This window comes from Ostrinia nubilalis, chromosome Z (genome assembly GCF_963855985.1).
Source record: "Ostrinia nubilalis chromosome Z, ilOstNubi1.1, whole genome shotgun sequence".
Taxonomy (NCBI): Eukaryota; Metazoa; Arthropoda; class Insecta; order Lepidoptera; family Crambidae; genus Ostrinia; species Ostrinia nubilalis.
The window spans coordinates 22247820-22275352 of NC_087119.1; the positions used below are offsets into that span (position 1 = coordinate 22247820).

General features: G+C 36.0%; 1 protein-coding gene across 1 annotated transcript in view; it reads right to left on the reverse strand.

Annotated features, from left to right (window-relative positions):
- The window catches only part of LOC135087192 (band 7 protein AGAP004871), an 86066-nt gene that overhangs the window by 1885 nt on the left and 56648 nt on the right, over nt 1–27533 (reverse strand). Inside the window, exons 4-7 of the mRNA XM_063982033.1 lie at nt 24732–24804; nt 16288–16370; nt 6597–6856; nt 302–482 (exon numbers count right to left, since the gene is read on the reverse strand). Of these exons, the coding sequence (XP_063838103.1) occupies nt 302–482; nt 6597–6856; nt 16288–16370; nt 24732–24804 (597 nt within the window). The remainder of the gene's footprint in view (nt 1–301; nt 483–6596; nt 6857–16287; nt 16371–24731; nt 24805–27533) is intronic.

Sequence of the window (27533 nt, forward strand, 5' to 3'; positions counted from 1 at the left end):
TGCGCCAGTTTGAGATGGTTGTCCACTAGCACCCTCTATATTTTTGTATTACCTATCAGTAGAAGGAATTCTAAGTAACCTCTTACAAAGTCGAAAACATCTCTTAAGTCTATGAAGTGATGAGTTAGGCAGGTGATTGTTGAAGATAGCAGCATCTGCTAATATTCTTTTCTAACGGGTACGGGTATCTTGTAAACCAAAATGAATCTAACTGTAACATAGTTACATAAATTGTATACCTACAATCCACAGGCGTAACACCACCATCATCGAAGAACAACGCTAGAAAAATTCAACTTACCTGCAGGTATCGTAGTTGCAAAGCTGCCGGGCTGTCGCCAATGACCTCCGAGGCCTCGCGGAGGGCCCTGGAGGCCTTCTGCTCGCCCTCAGCAGCGATGACCTTGGCGCGGGCCTCACGGGCCGCCTCGGCCTCAGCTGCCATGGCACGTTGCAGTTGTACTGGGAGACGGACGTCCTTGCTGATGGGGGAATGTTCATTTAAGTAGGCTGTTTTTGAGTGCCAGGCCTAAATTGTTAAGTTCTCGATTATATTCCCAGGAAAATGAGGCTAGATAAAAAACGCCGTTCATTTACCGGTTTATCTTATAGCATATTAAGTGTAAAATTCTCTTGTTAGTTGAATGCTGACTTTTTTTTCTAATGGTCTTGTTTGTGACTACGTAATATTTTGGTGCTAATTTATTATTTACTTTTAAATGTATATGTTACGGTCAAAGTAATAAATGTGAAAATTATGAATAATCGCCGGTTATTATGAATAATTACCGCATGATTTGGTTAATGTGATTAATATGAGGTCATTTATGTGTGTATAAAACTAAATACTTAGGCGGCTGTGGCCCAAGGGCCACCCCCGCCGCACCTTAACCTATTTTTCACTTTAAATCAAAACATTATGTTATAGGCCATTATGCCAAATTATATATATATTATGATATCAAAACGTTCAAAAGTTTGGGTGTACACGAGCATGTACACAAGATGTTGTTCTCTTTTATCAAATTTGTTAGTACTAAGGTTGAATTATTAAATAATCACTGTTAAATGTGATTAATTTATCACTTTTACGCCGACTGTCGGTAATTATTAATTATTATTAATAATTTTCAATTTATCACATTAACCGTAACATATACAATACATTGCAGTGCAAATGAATACTTAGAAGAAGGAAGCGTGTGCAACTCTTTGTGTATCTTTAAAGATGAACGTCGCAAGATAACGTTTAAGTAGGTAAAATAGTAGGTTTCTAAGTAAATAAACTATTAATATTAGATATCAACTTCTTATTTGAGTTCTTTCCACTTTACGCTATTTTACTAAAGTCGTTATGACGTCTTGGAATTTGTGCAGTCTCAAAGACAAAGTTTCTTTATTTTCGTAGACTATAAATTTTAATATGTATATTACACTGGTCAACAGTGGTTTTGGTGCCAAGGAACTGTATATATTTTTTGATTGAGGACCTTATGCTGGTTGCTTTAGTAGCAAATTTGTCGATTTCCTACGTGTGGTTTTCTAGATTTTAACGTGTATAGAAAAATACAAAATTTCACCAAAATCAGCGTTTATAATATTTTGAAATGCTTAAAAACTTTATTTTCCACGACTTCTGTGAATGAGGTGTAATGGAACTATCACGTTACATCCTCCAGCAGTAATCACCCATCATATTATACCGATCCCATCTGCCTTGGTACCTCTCTTCCAATGGTTTTTAGGTCTTGATAGCATCGCTCTCCCTATTCTTAGCTATAGCATGCTATAGTGACCCAAGATTCTCTGGGAATTGGTCAAGATGATTGTGGAGGTAGTGCTCTTTGATGAAAATTACGACATCCTGAGTTTTTAAGGCATGTCTCACAATTTCAGGGTAGTTACTGGACTAGTGATTTCCGAAAAAAAATTTTCAATTTCAATTAACAAAATCTATGCAAATCGTTCCAAATAGTCCATCGAACTTAAGAAATCAGTATCTTTTATTAATATTGTTATTTATGGACCATTAAAAATTACTTAATAAATTAATTTAAAAAAAAATTATGCTCAAACTAGGATTTTTTTTTGTTCTTTCCTCACTTTCTCCACTCTGAACTTCATGGTATGGCTTCTTTGACCATTGTAACATTGCCTTAAGTGTTCACAGCAGATTATACAAACAATTTTGGGTATCCACGGCTTGAATACAACCACAATTTCCGACTTAAAGTAAGAAAAATAAGCACTTTTAATAAAATATTGCCTGAATTTTTGAACTTTTTAACTGTGTACACACCACAAATGTAACAAAAATACATTTTGATTATAGAGACAACTTCTTGGCAATGTAGACATCATATTAAAATAAATGCATTTATAAAAATGTACCGATAACACTACAAACTGTGCAACCAAAGTACCGATTAAAGCTAAATTTTAAAACTGAGGGTAGATCCAAAACTACACGTAGGAAAAAAGAAAGAAAAATATTTTTATTATTACTAATACACACCTAATAATAAACTATCAACAGAATCTCGGCACCATTTTCATTTTGATTTTTTGTTGACCAGTGTTATTAATGCTTATAAATCGTCATGTATTTAAAGAATTAAAAAAGATTCATAAAAGAAACATAAGTTTTGCTCTCCTTAACAGCCTTTTTCATAATCTTTTTACCGTAAAAGCGCTTCGAGACCACCATTTGGCAAGTTCTGAGAAGAGCACAAATCTCAATGTTCTCGAAACTACGAAATAGGAACCTTCTCATTAGTGTCTCAGATAGAAACCACTGGGAATTGAAGCAAATATTCATCGCGCTAAAATGATTTCGAAATGTGATTCTGTATTTCTGTAACTACATTTTACTGAATACTCTAGGTGTTTATTTCAAATCGAACCCTTTTGTACCCTTTGCACCACCGGCCTGCACCACTGGTGGTGCAAAGGGTATTTTTAAATCCCTCTTGCACCACCAACAAATAGTGCTGTGCTACCATCGACTGTAAAACTAGTAGTAGACTGTAAAATACTTAATAATTTAATTGTTATAAATAAATCAAAACCTACCTAAAAGTTTTAATTTGTGTGTGTAAATAAGTGCCTATAAACATTTCACTTCAGACCCACGATACCCCGGGCCTACATCCTACATACAACGAACAAAGTACCAGGGCAACATAACCATAAAGGAGCTATTTTATGATACATGTTTATTTCTCGGGTCAACCAAGAAGAATTTGATATAGCTCCTTTATGATTATGTTGCCCTGGTACTTTAGGAATTATTCGTTGTATGTAGGTATGAATGGTTGTTATTAATTTTTATGTTATATTGTCAAATCTGTCCAGTAGTTTCGGAGCCTATTCAGTACAAACAAACAATCAAATCTTTCCTCTTTATAATACATATTAATATTATATGATTATAGATAATCGTTTTACAGTTAATGGTAGGGCGGCACTATTGGTGGTGTAAAAGGGATTAAAAAATACCCTTTGCACTACCAGTGGTGCAGGCCGGTGGTGCAAAGGGTACAAAAGGAAATCGCAACAACCTGGTATTCAAAGTTCAAGTTGCATTATTGATCTTTTTTGAAAATGCCTGACGAGTGAGTGATAAACTAAGCAAAATCGTCGAACATAATGGGGGTCATCAGGTCACCGCAGTCCTGGTTCTGCTTTTAGAAGCTATTATGGAAGTGCTATAAAATTATCAGACTAGCTAAGTAGTTGAGCGACTGGTGAGTGATATGAAGGATGGAGTAAATTCCAAATCAATGTCTCCGAGCTGACAGCCCGGAAAAATCAAGTTAAATAATTTATGGGCCGGCTGGCGCCATAGTTTATTCAGTTAAATTCTCTCTTCGAGATACTGGGTCAGGATGATGTCAAGATATAAATCGGTCATTCTCCGGATCTGGATTCTTTTGTTGATTACTCCGACCTTTTTTATTTTTGAATTTAGAGTAACTTTAGGTAAAACATTTCAAAATAGACATTATTACGAGCATATTTTTTATATTGGCCCATCTGTAGCAAGCAGGAATAAAAAGTTATGCGACATCAAAATTTTCATGGTCGGGGTAATCAAAGTTGGGAGTCAGAGTAATCAAAAATAAAACAAAATATTTTATTTTCTAAGGTTTTTTTAAAGTTATGGTAAAATAAATGTTATTATAACTAGCCATTTGTTATTTTGATGTATAAACGACAATATTGTAAAGTTTCAACAAAATCTGTTGAGTAGTTGTTGCGTAAAAGAGTAAAAAACATACATAATATACATTATACATATAATATTAGTGACCCAATGTCCTATTGTCTCCTATTTGGGACAGAAGGCGTCCACAACAGTCCTCCATCGCATTCGGTCTTGAGCTTCGCGTTTGATCTAGCTCCAAGTCTTAACAGTGCGCCGCTATGTTTTTTTGGCGCGACCACGTTTGCATTTTCCCTGGGGGTTCCAATCTAGAGCCTGCTTGGGGATGTGATCGGGGTCCCTTCGGAGAGTGTGGCCGATCCAGTTCCACTTGCAGCGTTTATTCTGCTGAACGATCGGTATTTCGTGGCAGCGTTCCAAAAGTTTGTCGTTTGAAGATTTTGGAGAATTCGGCGAAGACAGCGGCTGAAGAAGATCTGCAGCTGGTGCGAGATAACCTTAGTGACCTTCCACGTTTCACGCCCATAGAGCAGAACTGGTTTGACGTTGGACCCGAATATTATGATCTTACTTGGGTCAATTTCCGTGACTGCCATACGGCTCGAAGTTGTGCGAAGGTAGCTCTGGCCTTGGCAATGCGCGAAGTGATGTCCTCTTCGGTACCTCCAGGCTCTGAAACGATGCTCCCGAGGTAAGTGAAATTGTGGACTCGTTGGACATCCTCTGCACCAACGGTGTGCAATTACTCACTCCAGATCGCATCTCTTGGGTCTTCCGGTACTGATACCCTTGCTTTACCCTTTTTTCGGCACAATAATTAGAAGCCCCTTATGCCAGTCGTCTGGGAGTTCCTCTTCCATCCAGTTGTTATCGAAGACAGGTATCAGGACGTTAACGGCGGAGTTCACATCGGCTTACAGCATTTCAGCGGTGATAAGGTCGAGTCCAGGGGTCTTGCCAATTTTGAGGGATAATATTATGTATTAATAGGATAGGATTTCATTTTAGTAAAGGGTAATTTTGCTTATTAAACGTTATTTAGTTAATCTTTCATTAGTAAAATTACAGTATTATTGATTACCCGGTGGCAAAAGTCGGGGTAATCAAGGTCGGGGTAGTCAAAAAATTAAGGTTAATCCTGAGCCCTGCCCAATCTGTAAGTTGAATCCCATATGTTTTAATACACAAAAATGCGGTTACATGGACCATTATTTCTGTACATTCTCAAGAACTTTCCATGTAAAGAAACCTAAAAAAACAGGATAGAGTAAATCAATAGTGCACTGAACCAAGGTCGGGGTAATCATATTCTTATCTCGATAACTCCGAAATCCTGCGACGAGTTGCATTACCGATCACCTCGGCACGCAGGCCACCAGTAAAGGTTCACGGGGGAGGATAGAGCTCGGTTCTAAATTGCGTAGCTAGGGACGTAGGCGCACATTAGCGACGTGTCGGGGTAATCACGGTTAACGCCCGGACACAACTTCAAATAGTTATTTTACAAAACCTTTTAGTGATATAGTTATATCGTATTTAATTTATCAATGTTTATTTAATCAGTAATCGATTACATAAGCATTGAAAGCGGTAATAATAACGGATTAATTTATACGAGCAAATTTGTTCTGAAATCGGGAGCGCGGACACGTCGTGGTAATCAATTTTTGACGACTTACGATTTTTTTTTCATTACTTTATTAACTATTATTAACTATCTCTGTGGTTTAACAACAAGAACCAAAGTTATACTATTAGATAAAAATATTTGTTACTAAAATATTATGATATTCGGGTACTTTTTGGCCCCGGACACGTGATTTTCTTGGCCGGTGGAATGACCCAAATAATCACTGCAACTGAAACCATTTAGTCACGAAAAAGACTTTTGATCGCGACTAACATTCTACAATGAGAACTTTATAGCTACTATTTAAATCTTATTTAACGTACAACTGACTGAAAACCATACTTAAACTGCAAAAGTACGGTACTCGTATTTGGTTCCGAATTTCTACATAAACTTCTATAGAAGATAATATTAGCCATTTAGTTCTTACGATCTCTCGGAACAAATAGGGTGATTTCATACTTTTGCTCGCGATTGTATTTTTGTTGGGACTGTTTACATTGTGAATTGATAAAGTGGAGTCGCGCTTTTTGGAATTAAGCTATCAATTACAGCCTTTCTGATATTATTTAAAGCTATTTTACCTACATGTTAAAGTTTCATTGATTCGCCTCTATGAACTGCCATGAAGAAATCGGAGATTCTTACTGTATGAAATCCACCTACTATTTTGAAACCCTAAAGACATAATTTCATAGAAATACAAAGCAGCCAGTAATGTTGCGGCAACACGCCTGCTACTTGCGTGTAGTCAGCTTCGAAGTGTACCTAAAAATTAGTAAAAACGAACAGGGTACTCACATCTCAACGCGCTCCACCTTGATGCCCCAGGCCTCGGTCGCCTCATCCAGGGAGAGCTGCATGTTTCCTGAGATGGTCTCGCGCTCGCTCAGGATCTCATGCAGGGGTCGAGTTCCCATAGTATTGCGGAGCGTGGTCTGGGCCAGTAGGCGGGTGGAATGGTGCGCGTTCTCCACGTTGGCGATGGATATGGTGGCGTTGTGGACGCGGTAGTAGACTACAGCGTCCACAGACACCGTCACAGAGTCCTTGGTTAGCACCTGGGAAGAAGGCCACGGTTAGATTTGTTCAGGGCTGAACAGCGGATTGGAGAGAATGAGAGATTTTTATATAATATGAGGTATCGATGTTGCTGTTTCGCCATAGGTTTTGTAAGTAGGTAGGTACCTACGAGGTATGAGGTGATACTCTTAGGCATCACCTCAAAGTTCTACTTTTTAAAGTCAACTGACCGAATATTTGTAACTTTACTCTCCACTGCTCTCTCTAATTTCGTTCGTTCGTTTCAGCCGAAAGACGTCCACTGTTGGACAAAGGCCTCCCCCAATGATTTCCACAAAGACCGGTCCTGCGCCGCTCGCATCCAGGCGCCTCCCGCGACCACAGTGCAGTGGGCAGAGCACATACGGGCACATATGACGGCCGCTGGGGCAGGAAAGTTCTTGAGTGGCGACCACGAGCCGGAAGACCTGCCGCTAGGTGAACCGACGATCTCTCTAATTTACCACAGACAAATGGAGGGAGGTCCGATGTCCTCTTAATTGTCCCTTAGTAGCCTTTTGCGATATCAATGAATTTATACAAAGCTCACAAGCACCAAGGATTCAAACTCATTATTAAAGATCCGTTCTATTCCAACAGTTGGCGCATAGTGATTAGAGTCTAACTACTGGATGACACGTGCACTAGAAACTATTAAAAGCCTGTAAATTGCTTCTACGACCACGTCACCTGGACGTGTTTTATAAAATACTCAGCTGTATACATTGAAGTAATATTACTACGTAGTACATTATAACTCAATGGCTGTATAGTAGGGAATTTAGTGCAAGAACCCCTCCACTTTGGTATAGAAGGCTCATTTTTGCACCAGTTGTTCTTTGGGTGCTCCTGAGTAGATTTCCGTCGGTAGACATCGGGAGCCCCCCCTGTGGTAGCAGGGGGAGGGGGGGCAAGTTTCCTTCTGCCGCGCTTCACTTTAAGGCCCATATCTTCAAAACTATGGGTATTAGGGCAAGTGTGGTGTCATTTTCGGATAATTAAAGGATGGCGAATTCATTTCTAGAACAAACTTTTTGCCTTTTCATACAAAAAAATAGAAATATGGAGTAAAATTCACAAAAACCAAAAAGTATTTTTTTAAATAAACGTCGTTTACTTTTAAACCACTGGAGATAATCTAATAAAAAAAATATGTCCTGAAAGCTACATTTATCAGGATTATAAATATATACCATTGTATGGTACTTTTTTTGAAAAAAGTAGGTGAAAAAAAATTTTTCTTCAGGACACAGCGGGCGAATTTTAATGCGCGTCGGAAAAAATATTTATTATATCCATGAATTCATACTATTTGGTTCATAAGCAAGTAAAGATTATTATTTTAGAATTTATTTAGAGTTCCTGGCACATCATGCTACCATGATTTGTATTTTTTCTTCAATTAATTTTGAACTCTATGTGTAAGACATAAGGTTCAAAATAGTTTAATTACATTTTATTAATGAAAATATCATAAGACGAAAGCACTAAATAAAGAAATTGAATTTGTCTAAACGTCTAATGATTATTATTATTATTTTAATTAACATTTTTATTTCTACATACTATTGTACCAGTGATAACGGAAAGGTAAGTGTGAGGAAAGTGAGGATTGATATTATCATTATAGTGTTAAAAATAATCTCCCGTACTATGTACGGGAGATTATTTTTAACACAAAGGCTACGGCTGTGACAATTTTAGTTGTTTTTTCAGACAGCACCAGCTTCTGCACTACTTCTTGCACTTACATCTCACCATTTCCAGGCAAGATTCGGCAGCTACGGGCAAATCGGTCCATGTAGGCTCCATGTTGCTATCGACTCTGGTCCACACACAACCAGTCGGATAAAGGGAAGACTGAGTCGATTGCTTGCAACTGATCCTATACGCGAACCCCTTGATATACTGCCAGTAGCCAATGCTGATACAAAGCTGTCTGGGTTATTTTATGTAGGGTCACACCTAAGCGTAGTCCACAGCGACCCATTAGGATCTTTATTCTCCCTTTTTTATTCCCTATCATCACAAAAAATCCTATGCATTAGTTAAGTGAATTAAGCGTCTGAGTGAAAGCCACCTAATAGTCTTCTGATGCCGGATATGCTGACCCAAGCAGACCCATCCTTACAGTATTAAGTGTTTCATGGACTCCACATTGTATTCCACATGCTCGAGAGCTTCTGTTGTTAGGCCCATTTTGTGGGACATGTGATTCGTTCCATAATGCCCAGTTTGCGTACCTGTAATTGCTTGGGCATACCTTTGAAAAGTTTTCTTCATGACCCTGTATTTCCCTTTAGGAATGATTTGGAGAGGCTTATATCGTTGGAGCTTTCCCATTCAGCCCTGTTATTCTTGGATATGGCCATATTATGGCAATGAGGTACCTAAGCTTTTAGATAAAGGTACTACTATCAGTTCTGACCCAATAGGTATCGTCTCTGACCCTTGTCTCGCTAGACTGTCGGCTCTCTCATTGCATTCGATCCGTGTATGTCCAGGTATCCCACATTAGGGACACTTAGTCATGCCTCCAGAGTTTATTCATCTTTAAGATTGCATCTAGAATACCTAATTCTAGACTCAACCTTCACTGAGGCGATGGCTTTGTTTGAGTGCTGCCTGGCTGTGGCTAAGGATGTAAATATTGCGTTTCTTATACCCCTGTTTTTAGTGAACACATAATTATAGCGTAGAATTCAGCTTGAAATACTGTAGCAAACCTCCTTAAAAACGTTCACTGTGTTTATTACTACATGCTTGACTATGAACGAGTGCTGCAAGTGCCCACCAACCTAGGCAGTTTTGTATTAGTATATCAAGGGCAGTAATTATGACCTTATGATTTTTTCAAATTATTTAAAATTTATTTGGTTCAAGGGGTTCGCGTATAGGGTCAGTTGCAAGCAACCGACTCAGTCTTCCCTTTACCCGACTGGTTGGGGGTGGACCAGAATCGATAGCAACATGGAGCCTACATGGACCAATTGCCCGTAGCTGCCGAAGCTTGCCTGGAAAGAAGTAGTGCAGAAGCTGGTGCTGTCTGAAAAAACAACTATAATGGTCACAGCCGTAGCCTTTGTGCTATAAATAATCTCCCGTACTATGATAATATCAATCCTCTCTTTAATCACACTTACCTTTCCGTTATCACTGGTACAATAGTATAATGTAGAAATAAAAATGTTAATTAAAATAATAATAATAATCATTAGACGTTTAGACAAATTCAATTTCTTTATTTAGTGCTTTCTTATGATATTTTCAATAATACAATGTATTTAAACTATTTTCAACCTTATGTCTTACACATAGAGTTCAAAATTAATTGAAGAAAAAATACAAATCATGGTAGTATGATGTGCCAGGAACTCTAAATAAATTCTAAAATAATAATCTTTACTTGCTTATGAACCAAATAGTATGAATTCATGGATAAAATAAATATTTTTTTCCGACGCGCATTAAAATTCGCCCGCTATGTCCTGAAGAAAAAATTTTTTTCACCTACTTTTTTCGAAAAAAGTACCACACAATGGTATATATTTATAATCCTGATAAATGTAGCTTTCAGGACATATTTTTTTTATTAGATTATCTCCAGTGGTTTAAAAGTAAACGACGTTTATTTAAAAAAATACTTTTTGGTTTTTGTGAATTTTACTCCATATTTCTATTTTTTTGTATGAAAAGGCAAAAAGTTTGTTCTAGAAATGAATTCGCCATCCTTTAATTATCCGAAAATGACACCACACTTGCCCTAATACCCATAGTTTTGAAGATATGGGCCTTAAAGTGAAGCGCGGCAGAAGGAAACTTGCCCCCCCTCCCCCTGCTACCACAGGGGGGGCTCCCGATGTCTACCGACGGAAATCTACTCAGGAGCACCCAAAGAACAACTGGTGCAAAAATGAGCCTTCTATACCAAAGTGGAGGGGTCTCCATACAAATCATTGCACTAAATTCCCTACTAGTATAGCGTAACAGGATTATAGTTCTTGCGTCTACAGCGGTTAGGTTTTCTCGCTTGGCAGTTGGAAGTGGAATTGCATTAGAACCTTCGCTTGGGACTGACACCACACTCAGGTCATTTCGGGATAGACTTGATTTTGTAAATAAACTTATTGGCTCGAATAAGTGCCCGTTTACCGGAAGATCGAAGAGAACTTTCTCTGCGAACTTTCACACAATTTTTTAGTTGTTTTTATTACTATTGAAAAAAAATCCTTCGCAATAGGTATGCACTTAGATTACAGTGTATGTTACTTTTTTGTGTTAAAAGCTACGTGTTATCGTTTGAAAAGTTATACTCAACATCAAATAAACCGCACCTTCCGCGACACGAACTTTAACGATTTTCTTCTGACACAATCATGGTGCCCCAACAATATTGGTGTTATTTGAAAGCCCAATTAATTTCCTTAAAGAAAAACACATTTAATTTATTAATAAATAATTAACATATACCTACCATAAATGTGACTTGAAAAAATACCTCCACCTATGGGATCAATTAGACCAATTTTTATGGTTATAAAACCAAATAATGATCTCACGTGTCCTCTTTAACAGATGGATAGCGATAAATCCCAACTTAACAGTTTTATAGCCATAAAAGTTGACTTTAGCGTAACTACCTATTTTTTGAAGAAGTGACTCTGGATCCTTCTAACGACACATTTTTGGGGTAAAAACCTTTCCTTTAATGAAATGAACGTTAGAACTACGCTTTTAAATGGTGCCAATATTGGTGGGAAGTGGGGTTGCATACGTTTGAAAATGCTTGTCGCGGGAGCTGCGATTTATTTGATGTCGAGTGTATTTTTTAAACTATGTCAATGCCTCTCGTTTTTACGTGAAAATCAATCACATTGAAATACAATAAAACCACGGCACCGTCTTATGTTTGGTCATCTATACTTTAATAAATCTGTAGAGAGGTCAATTCTGAACATGAAATATATTATCAAAATAACTATCAGGGGGTGATTAGTGATCGATACTGATGCCAAAAATGTAATCAGTAAATTTTTTGTCTATCTGTCTGTTTGTATGTTCCTTATAGAAACAAAAACTACTTGACGGATTTTAACGAAACTTGGTACAATTATTCTTCATACTCCTGGGCAGGTTATAGTATACTTAGGAATTCCCACGGGAAAATCCTTTTGTATATAAAATCTAAACCGCTTAAGTTAGACACTTGAAATTTGGCATGCAGGTACCTTAGTAAACTTAAAGCTTAGTTACATCAGGATATTGCAAAATTCCCACGGGAACGGGAGTTAGCGGGAAAATCCTTTTATATGAGAAATCTAAACCGCTTAAGTTAGACGTTTGAAATTTGGCATGCAGGTACCTTAGTAAACTTAAACCTTAGTTACAACAGGATATTGCAAAATTCCCACGGGAACGGGAGTTAGCGGGAAAAAACATTTGTATGAAAAAATCTAAACCGCGTAAGATAGATGAAGGGGGTAAAACGGGATCCACGCGTACGAAGTCGCGGGCGGCCGGTAGTAAATAATAAAATTACTGTGAATCTCTCGGGGATATTTTAATTATAGTCGGCAATTACATGGACAGTCACAGCACATCAAAGTATTTTTATAACAAAATCACTCTTACAACAACTACATTAGACATCACAGTGTTTAGCTTAATGTACCTACGGTTCATTTTCACTATTGTAAATGAGCACAAACAAACAATTACACTTAAAATGTATGAACGTTTCGTTGTACACACGCAAGGCAAGCATGTGTTTAACACAACTAACACATTTAGTAATACTATGAATGAAAAACGTTATTCCAGGTTTGGTTTCAAGGATTAACACTAACTATGCAATGAATTATAACCCTTACTTAGCTTTTGCCCGCGGCTTCGCCCGCGTTTATTTTTATCTGTCACAGAAAATCTTTTTTCAATCCATATTCTATAACCTATCTTTAAAATATATGTAGAATTTTAATGGTGAAAATATTTTTTTAAACCGGTTCAGTAGTTTCGGAGCATATTCAATACAAGTAAACAGTCAAATCTCTCCTCTATAGTGTAGAAGATGTGTCAACGGAGACCTTGACATCCTAACTCCCAGTTTGAGCAACGTTGTCATCCATGCAGCAATGCTTTTGAACCACTATCAATATATTTAGTGGCGGTAGTTCAAAGCCACGTGTTTACGTTTGCCCTGTTTAATGTGGAATGTCAAAGCGGTCCTTTGTGGACCTGATACAGAATGTTGGTTTCTAATGTGTACTATCTGTGGTACTATTTACGGGCCAAAATTGTCTGGTCAACTTATGTACCAATCCTGACCGTAGCGCACTCTGCTACCTGTGAGAGCAAGCGGTCTGTAAATTAAACACTAGATTTTGACTTCGAATCGTTTGAAATCTAAGATTTGCTGCCTCAAATCCCATCGGACAGTCACTTTCGTAGCGTCGTAGCGTCGTAGTGTAGCTACAATATAGCCGTATTTTAAACAATCATACCTAACCCGTAATAAGTTATTATATTTTTAAAAAATTGTCAAGATGTTTACTTCTGAGACACACTCTACATACAAAATTGCACACAAATATGAAATAACCAATATATTAAGTAAGTATTGTCTCAACAATGTTTATTGTAAACAATGTAACATAAACGGGTTCCAACCTTTCAAATAACGTTTGTTTAGTTTATTTGTATGAATATTTATGTTGGGTGCCCACACTAAAGTGCTTATACAACCTCACAGTGGAATTTTCCAGACTCTAAGGCTGAGTTGCACCACCTAATTTTAACGGTAACCGGTGCATTTTGTATGGAATTTGACAGATTTTTGACGTTTGTCAAAGTCAAAGTAAGATGGTGCAACCCAGCCTAAAAGTTATTCGATGGAACTGCACGTCAAATAAATATCGGAATCGTGAAAAGCGTCATGATCGCTCTCCAGTAAGGACTGGCGCGAGACTATCATTTCAATTGTCTCGCGGAGGCGATTGGTGTGGAAACACGATAAAATAATAACTCCATTGTTTTCACAATATAAGTTGAACGTATTTATTTATGGGCTTTGAATCGGTAAACACGAGTATGACCCATAATGAAATCAACAGGTATATTAACAATCCCTTTCAATACATTTTAATCATACTCTTGAATAGTGTATTGGTGCGAATTTCGACTCTATGTTTTCCAAATTATTACTTTGAACATTTGAAACGTTTGTGATTGATGATGTATGTATGAGTGTACTCATTGTATAGCGTTTAGTTTGCTTTGGCTGTGCGTGTTTCCACGTTAATACATGGAAATTTCCGTTATTAGAAAACCCATGTGTATATTATAATCAGAATTGTTTACTTGGAAAGCGTTGGAGCTTTTTCTACTAAGTATGTTAGACATTAAAATGTACCTGTGGTTCAATATACAGCATAAACCCATCGATTATGGATGATTTGAATTCAAAGATAGTTAAACCCGATTCTCTTAATCGACCGAAAAGATTTTGAATCAAATCAATTTATGACTTCTTGTCATCTATAAATAAGCATTCAAGCAGTCTAATGTATAAAATATGTAACAATTATAAAGTTAAAACTTGCAAAGGGAAGTTACTGTATAAAGCAGTGTTTACTTCAAAACTTCTTCGATAGCCGAGCAAAATTATTAATGTCAAATCGATAAAATTATAGGGTGGACACTGGACAGTGTTGTGTGTGACCCCCGCGGCCCCGTTTGCATGTTAGAGGCTTCCAGCCGATCACAGTCGGAAGCTACGGGCATATCGCTTTTAAGTTAGTGAAGCAGCAAATCGAACGCACAGCGTTGAGTAGAACTCTGTGATTTGTTCATGTGTCACCCTGTACGTCCACGCGCACTGTGACCTCATAGTAATGTTTGTGTATGTGCGTTATCAACTCGGAAAGGGATCAACACCGTATCGCCTTTTGCGAGCTGTCATCGCCTTTCGCACGCTGTCAAACGCGAGACGAGGAGTTTACGTTGCGGATAAGGCAAGTGTGCGTTGCAGTATGGAGTTTTATACAAAGAATACTGACCGCCTCGAGCTGATACGGTTACGATCCCTTTCCGGGTTGATAAATGTGCGACGACCTGAACTGAGTAGCTTGCAGCAGTGGAGCGGTGTTTGATGGCATTATAGTCAAACGATACTGGACGCCCGTATTCACAAACATTACTAAGAGGTCTCACAGTGCGCTTGGAAGCACAGGGTGACACATGAACCAATCACAGAGCTCTGTTCAACGCTGTGCGTTCGATTTGCTGCTTCATTAAGCAAGCATCGTTTGTGAATACGGGCGTGAAACGTCAAGTGGCAAAAATCGGAACTAATAACTCAGTATTGATGGTAGCGCTCTCCTGTAAATGTCAAAATTACATGGTTGACCAACGTGGCAAAAATCGGAACTAAGGAAGTCGTCTTCCTTTCAATGTCATAGCTGGGACGGTTCAGTGTTGTTAACTATTGTTACGACTGTGACAGCGAAACTTTCGGTGTGTTCTAGACATACGAGTACGAGTACCTATACCATGACCGCTCTCTTAAGATAGGTTAAGATTTATATTACCCAATTTGTACCACTCTGCTGCCTCTAGAATCTATTCAGTAAAGATCTTCTAAAGACCTGTTGTAAAGGTCGAAAAGTTGCATTTGTGCTTTCGCTGTCGCAGGAACGTACTCTGATAATCTTTACACCTGTTGTAATAGGTCGAAAAGGTTAATTTAAACGGTGATCGATGACGCTTTTGTCCTAGTTTCGGACAGACACACATATCGATTTTGCATGTCGTAGTTGTCAGTACATTGTGTGTATACTGTACGATAATTTTTCCTAGAGACATCATGAAAATGCAGTTTTGTATTGTGTTCTATTATTTACATTTCGTCCACCTACAAGGTGGACCGACGACATCGTAAAGGTAGCAGGGAAGCGCTGGATGCAGGCCGCTACCAATCGATCAACGTGGAAAGCATTAGGGGAGGCCTATGTTCAGCAGTGGACGTCCTATGGCTGAAATGATGATGACGATGATTTACATTATTGCTTATTGAAAACACTATACTGACTATTTTACTTAAATAGCTAATGTATAAATTAAAATTATTTATAAATAGGTACGTCGTACGTACGTACCGCAGTCATTGAATTTTAAAAATCTTTATATGAAAATAGTATAGTATAGAGCGTCGCGCACCTATCCTCGCCGAACTCAGTCAAATGTTTTGACCTATGGTTTTGAATAATTGTTAAATTATAAATGTATTTTTAAACCTTTGGAAACAAGTCTAACAAAAAAGACTGATTCGAGTTACTTGCGCTGCAACTTTTCAGCTCTTTTTAATTCCTAATAAACTATATTGAGGCTCCATTAAAAATACCTAGAATAATATCATTGAAAGTAAGCCACTTACTTCCTGAGGTGGTATATCGTAGGTGCGCGTGCGCAGATCCACGCGGGCGTAGGAGTCGATGCAGGGCAGGATGAAGAATATACCTGAGAACAAAATAACTACATTAATACAAAATCATTCGTTTCGTACGGTAAACAGGTCTATGACTCTTTATTTTGTTACTAAGTTTTAACAAAATCTCCTGATGCATAGATTTTGAAAAACAGATGAGAGCAGTAATGTAAAGTCAAAGTCAAAGTCAAAATTTCTTAATTTGTGTACTAATAAATAGTACTTACAAATCGTCTAATATTTTGCTCTTAAGGAGCCTCTACATGTCTCATAATCTTTTTACCCTACCAGCGCTTCGAGACCAACATTTGGCAAGTGCTTAGAAGAAGCGCCGCAACAAACTCAGTCACCACTGTCTGCCGGTTTGAAAACTGAAATATTCAGTTCAGTAAGTTAGATATGTTTTAAAAAATACATTTTTAAACACTAGTTTTTAGAAACACAGCGGAGTCATAGTCATAGTCATTTATTCCATAAACAATAACATACTGTCAACATAAATAATATCTCATTCTAAACTGTCTCCATCGATAAGAAATTAAATATCTGTAATGCGTAAGTAATGTCTTAATACCGGCACACTATAAATGAGAGAGAGTGAGCGGAAATAAACACGTGTATAAGCTTTAACGCTACCCGCAACTGTGTGTTGTAGCAAGCAAGCAAGTGTGACGCATAGCAGCTTTACTACGAAAGCGCAGAATGTGCTACGTGCTACGGACACGGACTACGAACATTTGTAGCAGCTCAACAGTTTCGTAGCAAGCAACAGTTGGTCCTCGTATTTAGCAAATGTTCTACAAATAGGATATAGGAGTATTAAATATATTTGAATGGATTAATTTTATCAAAAAATGTATTCGTTTAAAAAAGTACATGGCCTAATGAATTACGATTTTAAGATTTGTTCAAATGTACTAACTATTAGGTTCCGAAAATAAAATTATTATAATAATTATGACGAAACGTCACAAATCCATCCATTATATAGGTAAATACCGTAGAATGGGGTTACTTTGAATCACGGGATGACTTTGATCAAAACTTCCATTTTGTATAAAATCACGAATTGCGTAAAACGAAACGCAATTTGGTAGTTTTTTTTTTAGATTAGTAACACTGAAGAACTGTCAATTCCTTTTTTGAGAACACGCGGGAAATTCGCCTATTATTTTAATTAAAAAAGGTTAATATAATGTTATTCTCTATTTATAGCTAAATAATTGTGTTGCAAAACTTCATGTGTACTTATTTATGTGATAGTAAAATGAAATTTCTAGAATATACCTACTCCATCATGTGGCCTATGATCGATTATCCCATACAGTGCTTAATGTTTTTCTAACTTTAAAGATAATGGAATGACTTGAGTTTGTTTGATGCGGGGTGTCATTGATAGGGTATTGGTGCGAGATTGATCAAAAATGATCAAATTATCCCCAGAGACTATACTCCTCTTTAAATGGTAATATCCACTGGTAGTCGAAGGTTTCAAATTTTTGGAATATAAAAAAGAATTCAAATTGGTTCGCGATGATATATCTGAAATTAGGAGAAGTGAAATAATTAATCTACCTGCCAAAACCAAAGCCTTTTGCAATTCTGGATAGTAACGTTGAATGTGTCCAATTTTTTTTATATTGATATTGCAGAACTTGTATGACTTAAGTGAATTTATATGACTTTTCTTATTGTTTTGATGCATAAATTTAATATTATTGATTTTTTTAAGACAAATTATTTTTATAATTATTTTTTAAATTTTCTTTTGCAAAGTTTAAGTATTTCTAAGTTCTTTTCGTTCGTAAAATTTTGATTTGAAAAGATTTTGATTTTTTTAAATCTATTGGTATTATAATTGTGGTTACTTTCTATTTACGCAATAAAATCTGGGGGTATCAAAGTAACCCCATTCTTCTTTTAGCTTTGATCACATACTTTTTATTTTTTCTCTCAAAATTGAGCTATATTTTATCATTTTTTATTACACGAATCGAGAGTACTATAAAAACCGATTATTAGACTTTTTTTGTATTTTTTTACACCCACAAATTTAAAAGATATGGACCTTAAAAGTTCAAAATTGGCCAAAGTAACCCCATTCTACGGTACCTAATCTATACTAATATTATAAAGAGGTAAAGTTTGTGTGTTTGTATGTTTGTTAAATTATTGTAAGAGGTAATGTCGGGAACTACTAAACCGATTTTAAAAATTCTTTCACCAATAGAAAGCCACATTATTACTCAGCAATAATGTGGCTTTCTATTGGTGAAATTTGGTAGTTTTTTTTTTAGATTAGTAACACTGAAGAACTGTCAATTCCTTTTTTGAGAACACGCGGGAAATTCGCCTATTATTTTAATTAAAAAAGGTTAATATAATGTTATTCTCTATTTATAGCTAAATAATTGTGTTGCAAAACTTCATGTGTACTTATTTATGTGATAGTAAAATGAAATTTCTAGAATATACCTACTCCATCATGTGGCCTATGATCGATTATCCCATACAGTGCTTAATGTTTTTCTAACTTTAAAGATAATGGAATGACTTGAGTTTGTTTGATGCGGGGTGTCATTGATAGGGTATTGGTGCGAGATTGATCAAAAATGATCAAATTATCCCCAGAGACTATACTCCTCTTTAAATGGTAATATCCACTGGTAGTCGAAGGTTTCAAATTTTTGGAATATAAAAAAGAATTCAAATTGGTTCGCGATGATATATCTGAAATTAGGAGAAGTGAAATAATTAATCTACCTGCCAAAACCAAAGCCTTTTGCAATTCTGGATAGTAACGTTGAATGTGTCCAATTTTTTTTATATTGATATTGCAGAACTTGTATGACTTAAGTGAATTTATATGACTTTTCTTATTGTTTTGATGCATAAATTTAATATTATTGATTTTTTAAGACAAATTATTTTTATAATTATTTTTTAAATTTTCTTTTGCAAAGTTTAAGTATTTCTAAGTTCTTTTCGTTCGTAAAATTTTGATTTGAAAAGATTTTGATTTTTTTAAATCTATTGGTATTATAATTGTGGTTACTTTCTATTTACGCAATAAAATCTGGGGGTATCAAAGTAACCCCATTCTTCTTTTAGCTTTGATCACATACTTTTTATTTTTTCTCTCAAAATTGAGCTATATTTTATCATTTTTTATTACACGAATCGAGAGTACTATAAAAACCGATTATTAGACTTTTTTTGTATTTTTTTACACCCACAAATTTAAAAGATATGGACCTTAAAAGTTCAAAATTGGCCAAAGTAACCCCATTCTACGGTACCTAATCTATACTAATATTATAAAGAGGTAAAGTTTGTGTGTTTGTATGTTTGTTAAATTATTGTAAGAGGTAATGTCGGGAACTACTAAACCGATTTTAAAAATTCTTTCACCAATAGAAAGCCACATTATTGCTGAGTGTCATAAGTTATATAAAAAACAGAAATATTCCACGGCGGCGAAGCCGCGGGCGGAAAGCTAGTATTTTATACGTATGTGGTTTTTTCTCAAGCGACTTCAGTCTGACAAATGCATTAAAGTTGATCACTTTGATATCAATATTGCTTTAATCAAGCCTAACGTAAGATTAATTAAAATTTGTTGCGTACTAGTACTTTTGTTACCGAAAGTTGGTATTGGAAAGTTTATTATAATACTTTGCTCATTAAAAATAAAATGTTTTGACCTTGATCCTGACCCTCTGGACACGTGGTCCGACTGCTTTGTCCGACTAATCGGACCACGTGAACTTTTTTTTCCTGTTGGTTCGATTAAGGAGTCGGACTATCAAGACTTTCTGTTCTTAAGGTTACATGGTCCGACATTTAACCGCCCAACCTATTTGAAAGAAAGAAAGAAAGATACATTTATTATTTCATTAACTCAACACTATTTAATTGCATTTTCTTGATTGAAAAACTATAACAGACCTATTCCTTTTAGTTCAAACCAAAGTTTAACTGAGTTGAACTTTCAGGAAAAAAAATCCATAGTTTCAATAATTTTTCTAGAAATTTGAAATAAACGGAATATATTTTCCTAAAAATTCAACTATAATAAATCTATTGAATATTTTTGATAGATTTTTAGGATAGTTTCCTAAAAAAATTTTTTTCGTCCGTCAATTTTAATATAAAAAAATATTGGACTTGAATTATTTAATTGCCAATCAAACAAATACATAATTTCAAAGTTATAGTGCGTTGAAGTTCCGCGTGACGTCACAAAGTGCAGCACTTTTACGCACTCACTGACGTCACGGGCCTTTTCTTTAGAACTTTGGCACGCTTTATCTCTTTACATTTTCATTAGTTTTAAAAAGTGAAAAATAGATGTCGAGTATTTTTTGATAAGCTAACTGACGGACTAATTAAAACTCTTGCTTTTTACCCAGGAAACATCCTTATTGAAAATTTGGAAAACAAATGAATACCTACCTACATAACCTACTTATCTATAATAATATAAACATTTAGGAAATGTTTATAAAAAAAATCCGTGTATTTCAACTTCCTTGAAAGATTAGGGGAACCTGTTGTACTTAGGCCAGTTTTTCGAATTTTGATTTTTTGAAAAATAATGGTGATAGTTAAACTTGTCTAGTGCAGTTATATTTAAAGATCATTTAATTAACTACATAATTCATTCATAAAATTGTGTATAATTTTAAAAATTTGGGCATACTAGCTGCTAGAAAAAAAAAAGGGAAAACTGTCCTAGGTACAACAAACCAGATGTACCTTGGACCGTGTACGTTGTACCTATTTAAATTTAAATAAATGCTTATATTCGCTTCAATTTGTTAATTTTCTGTTAAATTATTATTTGAAATGCCAATTATTACAGTTATTAGCAACAATATCTAAGTAAAAGTATTTTTTTAAAAAGATCCTAATCCATATTTTTTGTACTAATTATTTTTCACATTTTTTTGGCAACAAATCACTTAAGTTTAAGCCGGCTCTCCAGTCCATGTTTAGCCTTACACAATCAACAAAAATATGACAATATTCAACATTTTTTCTAGAAAATTTTGTTGAATGTTGATATGTTATGTCGTGTAGGACAAAATACGCGCTGGAGTGGCTTTAACTTGCAATCTAGTTTTTTTTATTTCTTATCATTTAACATAAATTCTAGCAAAATATCCATTAAAACCGCTTTATCAACAAAAATAATGTTAAAAAAGTCATATGAAGATACATTAAACGTAAATTTAAAAAACAAGAGAAATTAAAAAAATATATATCAAAAACAGACTTTAAATTGCTATTTTGAGGTCTTCGGGGCATTGTTTCTATAACAGTATAATATGTTTTTTTTATTACAATAAAATTCTCATTAAAACGTTATGAAAATCAGTGACCAAGGTACATCGCTAGTTGGGTGGTCAAGGTACAACATTACGACTACTTCACTTAATAAGCATAATAAACCCACTTCCATTTGAGCTTAGGATCTGAAACTCATATCGTCCAGTAGCTAGATATATAAAGATTATGTTCTAACTATAACCGTTTTGTCAAACATGCAACATTTTTCATAAATTGACATGAAGTAAACCTCCAAAATCTCACTGCGTCAGTGTAAAATATTAAATTACCATTTTTTCTTGTACTTGCACGGCGTCGGCGAATCTTAGCTAACTTCACGTTAATGTTGACAAATAACGTATGTAATACCCTAGACAACTTTTCATAAAACCGCATAATTTAAAAAATATATACAATTGTTTTAGGTACAACTCTGTCCAAGGTTCAACAGGTTCCCCTACTGAAGAAAGTTGACTTTACGGTTTTTTTCCTGAAAGTTCAATTCAGTTGAACTTTGAATTGAACTAAAAGGAGGTCGTTTTACATTGAATGAAACAATCTTTAATTAAAAATATTTATACCTTTACATATTTGTATTAATTTATTCAAATCAATATTGATTTAAATTTATTATTATAAATTTATTTAATAGTGAACCTTTCCATGCCAAGCCGTTCACGAGGAAGCTCTTGTTATTATTATGACCAAAGAGCATCGCATTGGTAGGTATGAAATTGACACGAGAAATAGTTTCCATGGATCGATTTTGTTGCATACCACCCTTAATTTATTTCAAGTCCGATTAGTCGGACGAAGTGGAATTGCGATTCCTTGTAGTCCGATTAATCGAACCAACAGGAAAAAAAAGTTCACGTGGTCCGATTGATCGGACAAAGCAGTCGGACCACGTGTCCAGAGGGGATCCTGAGAGCCGTTTACAATCTTGTCCCTAGACGTAAGCCGAGATGCCGTAACGAAGTTACTACGAGATGTGCGTAGCGTTTAAAGTTGATGGCTACGAGCACATTCAGTGCTACGGTGCCACGGAATATCTCGTACTCGTAGTAGGTACCTATTGCTTTTGCATTTAAGTATTTTTTTTACTAAACAGGGTTTTGGTTTCGTAAAATAAAGCCCATCTCAGGGTTGGTGTACACTGCACTGAATCAAAATAAAAATATTTTTTAAAAAATTCATGGAAAAGTCCATGAAATCAGGAAAATGGTATTATTACGCAGGCGAGCTATCGGAAAGTCCCCCCACTCTCCCGGGGCGGCGGCCGCATATGCTCGGTGGTGTAGCGGGGTACGCGGGGGTAGTGCGGGCGGTATGAAGCGCAGTCTCGAAAATATTAGGAGACGTCAAACGTCTCCTAAAATTTTCAACAAGGTTTTTTAAATTTAAAGTAATAGTTACAATTTTATTTATATTTTTCTTGTCATTATTTTCATGTTTACTACCACCCCTGAGATGGCCGTTGTTTTACAAAACCACACCCTGTATTTGTAGAGATAAATGGAAGATAAAATCAAAGATAGATTTAAAATACCTTTTTTATTGTGCAGAGACGCGAATTAATCGTAGGCTTTGTAGATTTATATGCAATAAGGTGTTCAAATGCAATGTGCTGAAATTAAACAGTATTTCACTGCAAAGGTATCAATGCGGTACACGTGGAACAATAATTAGTTGAACTATCTAACTCGTGCATTTTTAAATCCTACCTAGAAGTACGTTTACAAGCTAGATTACTCTCTTGATTATAGGCTGAAAAAATAACAATCACGTGTATGAAAATCAATAGGTAGGTACTATAATGTACGAGTGCATGCATATGTCCAATGACATACAGAAAATAAGTAACCTAAATTGCCTGTTTCTAGACTGTTATTAAGCATAATAAGTCCTCGTCCAATACAGACATTGTAAATATGGGAAAATAGTCTTTCTTGCACCTACAGCTCTTACATTATTAAATACACTGTGTTTTGCCACAGTAGAGTTTTACTAATAGTAAATAATCTTTTCTGGTTCCATAATATAAGAGTACGAATTTTTCCAAACGATTTCCTTTACAATATTGTAATAATGTATACTGTCTATACTGTGTTCGTTCGTTCGTTCGTTCGTTTCAGCCTAAAGACGTCCACTGCTGAACAAAGGTCTCCCCCAAGGATTTCCACAAAGACCGGCCCTGCGCCGCTCGCATGCAGGCACCTCCCACGACCTTCACCAGATTGTCGGTCCACCTAGTGGGAGGCCTGCCCACGCTACGTCTTCCGGCTCGTGGTCGCCACTCAAGAATTTTCCTGCCCCAGCGGCCATCAGCTCTACGAGCTATGTGCCCCGCCTACTGCCACTTGATTTTAGCGATTCTGCGGGCTATGTCAGTCACTCTAGTTCTATACTGTGTAATTTTGATTAATAAAATACATATGGACGACGGGATACCAACCTTTCCAGTATCATATTAGCTGTAATAGCTGTAATTTCACAACTAAATTACTCGACCAATGGCGTGGTTACTGCATGTAATATCGGTTGTTGTTCTACAAGTTCTAATTATTAATTCAGTACGATTGCAACGAACAATCGATAAAATAGCTTACACAACCTTCACAAGTTATTTTTGTCATTTTGTATGTGTGTTTATTTACGACATCGATTGGGGCACTTTTTCAAATGAAAATACAGTTGTTACTTTACTGTTTTCTTTGGCTAGTTGATTGGTTATCTATGTACATTATCTTTATTAAGTAAACAAACGTCTTCAATTCTTTTAAAATACTTCCTTAAGCATTGCATCAATTATTTTAATGTGGTTGATATGACATAATATTTCTAGTGAAACTGGGAACCACAGGAAATTATTTTATACGCATTAGCGTATCATCGCGTGACCCAAATTCAAAACCTAAATTGTGTTAAAATAATAGCTATTCCCATGTAATTCTAACGTAAACTGCTAGAAACATACAAAGCGATTTTTGTAAAACTGTCATAATTTGACCTGATTAAAAACCTAAATTGTATAATTAAGTTAATAAATTGTAGGTACACACCCGGTCCCTTAGCCCCTCCAGAAAGTAGGCGCCCGAGGCGGAAGATCACAGCCCGTTCGTACTCCTGGACCACCTGTGAAAGAGAAAACAATTCACCATCTTGTTCAAGCAGCCACTAAAACTTAATTAAGTGTAGGCAAATTGACACAGTCATATCCAGGCTAGAAAGAAAGAAGAAAAAAAATTATCTAGGCAAGTCGCTACTTGAAAAAAAAAAAGCGGAAAGGAGTAAACTGGGCACAGATTAAATAAAGTTATCCCTGCGCGTGCCCCGTCCAGACAGTGCTGGCCACTTACAAAAACAAAATAAAAAACCTTGTTCATAGCGCGCGTAAGCAATAAAACCTCTGTGAACGGTAAATATGGCACATAACAGAAAAGAAAAAGTTTTCTAGCAAGAAGAAAAATAAGCTTTAAAATATTTTGTTAATTTATGAGGAAAGTTACTGTCACACACAAAGCAAACGCTCAATTTGGGTCAATACTCATAATTTTTATTCTATGAACGATCTTGATAAAATGGCTTTGGCTTAAATAGCGCGAATGCTTAAACCAATCCCAAGCAAAATAATTGATAATTCAACAAATAAGTAATTACAACTGTTCGACTCCTTAACTAATCAGAGTTAACTTGAGATCGCTCTCGGAGCGGTGAGATCCAGTTCCGACAGTTTTGCGAAGTTCCTACTTCGCGCTACTCATCGGATATCAGCGTCAAATGGTTTTGCCAAGATTCGGACTTTGGCTGTTGAGCGTTATTACTTGATAAATTCCGGTTTATATCGACAGAGTTCCGATGAAAGTTTATTTGGCTTACACTCTGTATCTTTGTTATAAAAGTTTGTTGCGGTGCTTCTCAGCACTTGCCAAATGTTGGTCTCGAAGCGCTGGTAGAGTAAAAAGATTATGAGACATGTAAAGGCTCCTTAAGAGAAAAACGTTTTTTTTTTATTTATTACTCTTTTTTTTCATATTTCACGATTCGTAAGTAGGTAATAAGGTAGAAACAGTCTAGGTATGCAAATAAAGACATTTTGACTGACTTTATAGGAACCTGTAGAATTTTACATAAGCTATAGAATTAACATCGATTGATAATTTGATACTCGTCCATTAATAGAATAACTGTGAAAAATTATGAAAGGGATCGCAGTCAAGTTCAAGTATTCACATTTAAAAAGGGATTCTCACGATATTCCATTTAGTGTGTAAAATAAAATAAAATATTTTTTTACGTCCTTGAAACACTCTCAAGCGAGTGCAGCAACTGTGGCAAGCGAGTTTTGAGAAATCTTTGAATGCAGGAAGGAATGTTCTCTTTGAGTAAAATTTTCTATTTATTTATTTAGAAAGCTGTTTGAGGGCTTACAGAGAATCCAACGCTCCAACAAGTTATACATTGCAAATAATATAAATTAAAAATTTCAAAGTGCACAATTGTCAAGTAAAACGATATTAAAATCAGTCAAATCAACAGTATTAAGAGTACTTTCACCTGAAGGTTGACATTACAAAATTCCACCTTGTATACAGTACAATAATGTCCTGGCAACTGTAAAACGCCCGAAAACATGGCCACTTTGCATATTGACTGGTCAAAGATAAAAAGCCTGCTTTGATTTACCGTTAGTTAATCAGTGACGATGGAAGACGTTGCTCGATCCAGAAATGTCAAGTGAAGTGAATACGTAGATGAGCGTGACATTTATACAAGAAGACGTGGAAGTTAATAAGTACTTAATAAGTCTGATTATTCCTCATTTGGCCGAGATAGTATAACTGTCAACAACTAGTAACTAGGTGATTTGTTGTCTAATAGGTTATTATAGTTACATCGCAAAATTTAAGGATGGTAACTTTTTTATTACTGGCCACTTTTAAACGAAATAAGTGTCTAAAAGCAATAACCATGATAATATGAAGTCCGCTTCAAGTATTTTGGCGTCCATATTAGAAGCAAAGAATTTGAAAGAGCAGTGTAGATTACAATTATTATGACGAAGCAAAGTGCTTAGAGTAAATAGCAACTACCATTATTATGATGTCTCTTGCAGTGCAGATGGTAATTAGATGTCAATATGGAACTATATTAATTATTAACTCTGATTACTATCATCTCAATAGCAATCGCAATAGCAAGGCCTAAACCATATAATTCAATATCTGTTCCCGTTAATTGGATGACATATGCAACAATACACTAAGTTTAATTAGCATGGTGGTCAAACTAACGCAATTATCCACAAGTCGCTGCGCTGGAACGACGCGAAAGCAATTACGTATCTTGTCAAATCAATGACTCTAATAATGAGGTATCGTTAATTGGTAATAATAACTCATCATCATCATCATCATTTCAGCCATAGGACGACCACTGCTGAACATAGTCCTCCTGATTTCCATAAATGTCTTTGCTGTTAATAGCTAAGTTTACATAATTTCAAAATAATATTATTTCATTAACTTTGTACTTATACGACTAATTCATACAATTTTGGCTGAATAAGTCGTTTGGGGAACATTGATTACAGGTTGGAGTAAACAGCAGACGGCGGCGTTGGCTTAAGAAGTTCTTAATCGTTATCAATTTATCTAATAAAAAGGGATCCACGCGTACGAAGTCGCGGGCGGCCGCTAGGCCGCTAGGCCGCCCGCGACTTCGTACGCGTGGATCCCTTTTTACCCCCTTAGAGGGGTGGAGTTTCGTAACATCCTTTCTTAGCGGATGCCTACGTCATCATAACATCTACCTCCATGGCAAATCTCAGCCCAATCCGTTCAGTGGTTGGGGCTGTGCGTTGA